This window comes from Limulus polyphemus, unplaced genomic scaffold (genome assembly GCF_000517525.1).
Source record: "Limulus polyphemus unplaced genomic scaffold, Limulus_polyphemus-2.1.2 Scaffold170, whole genome shotgun sequence".
NCBI lineage: Eukaryota > Metazoa > Arthropoda > Merostomata > Xiphosura > Limulidae > Limulus > Limulus polyphemus.
Window position 1 is genome coordinate 800,945 of NW_013665780.1, and position 6,181 is coordinate 807,125.

Sequence of the window (6,181 nt, forward strand, 5' to 3'; positions counted from 1 at the left end):
TATATGTATATATATATATATATATATATAAACTCAAAGCCAGTTCTTATCATCCAAATCTTTATCAAGCTTTCTTTTAAGTTTACTGCTTCCACCACATCTCAAGGCAATTCATTACAAAGGCCAACTACCCTGTTACAAAAGTAAAACTACCTAGCCTGGAGATGACTCTTACCCTGCCAAAATTTCTATTTAGGTCCTACCATTCTCATCCTTAAATACAGAAAAAGATGATGCACCAACACTATCAATCTTATACATCTTAATAAGGTCCCCTACAATATTACTCAGGAGAAAATGTCAGAAATTTTAACTTGTTCTCGTGTGTCATACAAGGTCATGAGGTCAAATCCTGCTTGATGTTAGTGTTCTCTTGAGAAGAATACTAAATCTAGATAGTTCCTTTTTTTTCTATTGGTCTATGATAAACTAACTACTAATACAAAACTAATGAATGTTAGTCCAATTATTGTAGAAATATAACACATTCTCAAAAAAAGCACTTTTAAGTTTATGAACTATTTTTCTTAGCATTTTTGAGACAATTCTTCACAAGCAATTCACAAAATGGAGTACTCTATATTTTAAGAAATTTCTCAACGCCACTGAAATACTATATATATATATATAAACATACACACCAAGTTTGTACTCTAATATACAACTTTAATGCTAAAGAAACCACTTTCAGTATAATAAAATTTAGAGACGTTCTACTGGGTGATGAAGTAAGGTTTATTAAAAGTTTCCTTGTTGTTAAGCGCAAAGCCAGATAATGGACTATCTGTGCTGTATTCAACACGGGTATCGAAACCCGGATTTTAGCTGAGCCACTGCAGAGCATTACACGTTTAACATAGCCTTGTCAAAATGTTGTACATTTGTTACTGTTTTAAACTTGTAATAAAGTATTCTTCATTGCCAATCAGCCATGTCTATACTTTATTGCTCTAAGATATAGTACTACCAGACTGCAATATAGAAGATCCTCTAAACGATTTTACCACGTTACTACAGAATTACCTAACGTGTTACACATTAAATAATTTCCCATAAAAAGTCATTAAATGCATAACTTAACACAAACTGATGACTTACCAGCCTGGTACGTTTTCTGGATCGTCACATTGTAACGTGTCTGCTTTGAAAACTGTTCCTATTTGGCATCCATAAGGACGAGCCGTCCCTTCAATGCAGACATAAAACTTTCTGCAGTCTGTGGGATGTGCATGACGTGTAAAGATTCCTGGTTGATTGGATATATCGGCCGGATCGGGGCAAACAAACCCTTCAGCAATTTCTGTTGAAAAAGTTTTTCCTTATTTTTTTGTAATACAAATGGGAATATTTCCTTATCTTTTACAATATCTATCACTAGTGTCAAGAGTTGGTTGATTAGTGGAATTTTACAATCGATTAATCGTCGGGTTCATTAATTGATTATTCTAATATGGGACTTGGATATTTGGAGTAATCAAAAATACTAATGTCGATTAATCAATTTAATCATAATTTAAATTAATTTATTATTTTATGTGACACTAATAGAGACCTTCCTATATTTTTACAATATCTATCGTAAGTGACCTGCGTACAGTTTACAATACAACATAATATAATATTTAGGGAACTATTGGTCCATCTCGCTTGTTATATCCTCTAAACTGAACCATTATAATTTTTTTTAAAATCTTAATGTCAGCTTTTATCATTCATACAATTATCAAGCTTTCTTTTAAATTTACTGTCTCCACAACATACGAAGGCAGCCCATTCCAGAGGCCAACCACCCTGTTAGAAAAATGAAACTGTCTTAGCTGAAGATGACTCCTACCTTACCAAAATTTATATTTGTGTCCTACTATTCTCGCCGTTAAGTATGAAAAAAGATGATACATCAACACTATCAATTCCCTTTACAATCTTAAACACCTCAATCAGATCACCTTAAGTCTTATTTTTTCAAGAGAAAACAGTTTGAGAGATTTCAGCCTCTCCTCATATGACAACCCCCTCCATCCCAGGCACCATTCTAGTAACCCTTCTCTGAACCCGTTCCAACAATTCAATCTCCTTCCTAAGGTTAAAAGCCCAAGACTGAACACACTACTCCAAATGTGCCCTAACCAGTGATTACAATAAAATTATAACCTCTTTAGACTTGTATTCAATATTTCTGTTGATACAACCTAAAATCCTATTTTCTTTACCACTAGCAACAGCACATTGCTTGGATGGCTTAAGAGACTGATCAACCATAACACCCAAATCCCATTCTTTTTTTGACACTGTTAAAGTTATTCCCATCCAAACTATATTTATAATTTAAATTATGATAACCGACATGCATTATCTTGCATTTATTATAATTAGAACTCTCTTGCCATTTGCTTTCCCAACTCACTAAATGATCTAAGTCCTTTTGCCAAAAAAGTAGCATCCTCTTCACAGTTAGCAACACCTAAGACCTTAATATTATCAGCAAATTTAAGTAATATATTGACCATTCCTGCACCTATGTCATTAATGTAAATTTAGAAAAAGCAAAGGTTAGAGACTGAGCCCTGAGGTGCCCCACTAGTGACATTAATCCAGTTTGACTGAACTCCCTTTATAACAACCCTCTGCTTTCTTCCATCCAGCTACTCTTCTATCCAATTAACTAACTTATCCCCCAAACTTATAGAGACATTTTATATTTACAAGCCTTATACATGGCACCTTGTCAAAGGCTTTCTGAAAATCCAGATAAACAGAATCTACACCCTTACCCTCATTTACATAAGTGGAAACATTTTCAAAGAATGTCAATTTTCCCTTAATGAAACCATGTTGACTCTCCAGGAAAATTCTAAACTTTGTTAAATGATTTTATAAAACATCTTTTATCAGACTTTCCATACTTTTCCCACAACTGATCTAAGATTAATAGGCTTATAATTACTGGGATAATCTTATTACCTCCTTTGAAAAGTGGAGTGGCATTAGCTAACTTCCAATCGTTTGGCACCTGCCCAATATTCAAGGACTTACAAAAAATAGTAGCAAATGGCTCAAGTATCCAATCCTTAAACTCCTTTATCGTTAGTGACCTGTCAACAGTTTACAGTATATTATCGTTAGTGACCTGCCCACAGTTTACAATATCTTATCGTTAGTAACCTGCCTAGAGTTTTACAATGCCTATCGTTAATGATTTACCTACAGCTTTACATTAATTTTTTTAAGTAAAAGTAAATAAGGCATCTTATCTTACCCAGCTGGTTGCAGCGGCTAACGAGATCAGCCCACACACAGACCCTCTGTTCATGATCATATGCCAGACCTGGGGGGCACTCGAATCTGGCAGCGTCTCCATTCCAACAGGAGTAGAACACTCGGCAGTTGGAAGTGTCATCGAAGATACCATACAGACGCGGACAATTTGGAGTGCTGATGGGTGGTTCTAGAAAACAGAGAAAGTAAGAAAACCATTTGTGATATTATTATCCACCACAGATGTATTTGCATTAGTGTGTTGTAACATAGTGAGTGCCATAAAAATTATACTTGCCAACCTTTGGAAAAGAAAAACAAAAAGGAGGTAGATCAGCCTCTCTCGGCTGGATTTGGAAGCTACAATAACTCTTATTATTATGGAGCGTTATAATCCTAATCTAATTACGAAAAGCAGTTGCAAGGCCATAAAAGAAAAGGGACTGTTGGCATGGTTTTTGAGAAAGCGATACAAAGGACAGGAGTGTAACGGAAGAAAAAACAAACGGAACATCTGAGAGAAAAATGAATGAACGGGGAGAGAGACGAAGGAAGAAGTAATATGCTGCCAGTATTAAAGAAAACCTAGTTCTAAATCTATGTCTTTTTCAGTAACCATAGTAATAAACAACAATTTATTTATGTATATTAATACCAGTCAATTCCTGATAAGAATAAGTACAAATTAATAAAGTTGAAGGAAGTGCAAGTATAGAGGGGGTGAGGGTTTACCAAAAAGTGGTGTAAGAAGGGAATCATACTGTGTAAATCAGCAGATTTAGTAATATGCACAAAAGCCGAAATAGCTGTTTGCTTTCTCAGTTACAGCTGAATTGAAATATGAAAAAAAAAAATAGAATTAAGGCTCTTCTGAGTTGTTATATAGTAAGATAACTCACCTAATTCTGTCCTATCCCCACAGTCTACACTAAAAGGATAAGCACAGTTTTCTCGTAGCCCGTCGGTGTCGTCAAATACTAAGCCGTTTCCGCATAACTTCAGTGTAGATGTGCCATTTTCACAAGCCCAATATCGGTCACAGTTTCTCGCATGGGGGAAAAACCCAAATGGTTCAGGGCAGTTGAAAACTTCACTTGTCTGAATAATTGACGGGCCACGGTTTCTTTGGCGCGGACGATTCACCCTCCTGGCAGGTTGGGCTGGTTGAACAGGAACAGGCGCAGGTTGTATTGGACGAGAAGTCGGCGGCTGGTATCTTGGAGGTGATTGAACAGTATCGGGAGCCCTCGGTGACTGAGGGTCGGCTGGGTTTGGGTTGGGCTGTTTGTTGTCATCATAATCGTAATAGTCGTAATAATCCTTGTTACCCTGAGAATCTGTTCTTTGCTGTGCGTAAGCTACAAATTACAATTAACATAATAAATAACATTAATAAGGTAGTGTAGAATATAGCCACAATAAGTGTTTGGTTACAGTTTTCGACAGCAGTTTTATTTATTTATTATGATATGAGTCATAGGAATTGTAAAAAAAAAATGCATTATATAAACACAAACGTGTCTAAACTAAGAATGTATAAATACACTCATAATTACATAGATTTAAAACTAAGTCATAGATAATATGCCTCCTAGTGGCACAGCGGTAAGTTTGCGGACTTATAACGCTAAAAATCGGGTATCAATACCTGTAGTGGGCACAGCACATTCTATAGCTTTGCGCTTAACTACAAACAAACATAAATTATATAGGTAAAATGTGTTTGTTTTAGAGCAAAGCCACATCGGGCAACCTGCTGTGTCGCTGCAGGAATCAAACCCCGGATTGTAGCGTTCTAAGTCCGTGGACATACCGCTGTCCCGCCGGGGGGGGGGCAATAATATAGATGAAAGTGCAATTTATACTACAGAAAACGTCCTTCATACGTTGACTCCTCGTCCCATACGAACCAGATATTAGTTTAAAATTTTCCCCTATCATTTTTATTATTCCATTGGATCTTCTGGAGGTTAATTCACTTTGTAACATAAATCTGATATCGTTTTTTTTACCAGTTTTTTATACAAAAAATTCACCATCTAGTCAGAAACTGAGCATGTCAATATGGTCAAAGTGACAGTTGAAGTGAAACTCTGTCCTTCACAATAAACGTTGAGCGTTGTTTCAAATGTTATGGAATGGAAAAAACGGTGAAATTATTTCCACTTTACATTTTGACTAGTTTGAAAATCGATGATGTAATGGTTCGACTTTGTAAATAGGTCACAAAATGTTTCAAAACGTGATTCGACTGTATCATAAAGTGGAAATATTCAGAAGTATAATTGTATGAAGGAGTACCAGTAAGTCGTACGAAAACTGGTTTTGTATTTTTGTTGTTGTTGCTGCGATTCTTAAGATTGGTAACCATTCTTAGGTAAGCTGTGTGGACAGTTACTATCAAACGTTTGTAAACTGGTCAAATACATCCGTGTTGAGTGAATAGAACATGTACTATAAATAGATGCACCTTGCTCATTAGCAAGAGACGTTATGATCAGGATGGGAACTGGAATAACAAACGTGTTACTTGTTTTCTTTATCCTTACCGACCTATTATTTCTAGTGGTTACATAAAATTAGTGCCACTTAGGTGTTTCGTTGTAGTCTTAAGCTCCTACGGCAATGCCATCAAGATCTTATGTGGCCCTAAGGTTCTACAACAGTTTCGTCAACAGTGGGCCTAAGCACTTACGGCAATATTATCTAGGATTGTGAGATTCCATGACCATGTCGTCTCCATATATCGTGTAGTCCTAAGTTCCTAAGACAATATCGTGTAGGCTATCTATCTTGTGGTTATATAATCCCACGACTATATGATCCAAATATCTCGTGTAATATTAATATCTTACAACATCATCGTCAAAGATGTTGTGTACTTGAAAGATTACATAACCATATCATCTATTATGTCTGGGCCCGG

At 35.9% G+C, this 6,181-nt stretch overlaps 1 protein-coding gene across 1 annotated transcript in view; it reads right to left on the reverse strand.

The window, feature by feature from the left end:
- LOC106477873 (protein obstructor-E-like) overlaps positions 1-6,181 on the reverse strand; it is a 15,183-nt gene that overhangs the window by 2,130 nt on the left and 6,872 nt on the right. The window contains exons 2-4 of the mRNA XM_013938395.2: positions 4,155-4,613; positions 3,257-3,445; positions 1,099-1,300 (exon numbers count right to left, since the gene is read on the reverse strand). Of these exons, the coding sequence (XP_013793849.1) occupies positions 1,099-1,300; positions 3,257-3,445; positions 4,155-4,613 (850 nt within the window). The remainder of the gene's footprint in view (positions 1-1,098; positions 1,301-3,256; positions 3,446-4,154; positions 4,614-6,181) is intronic.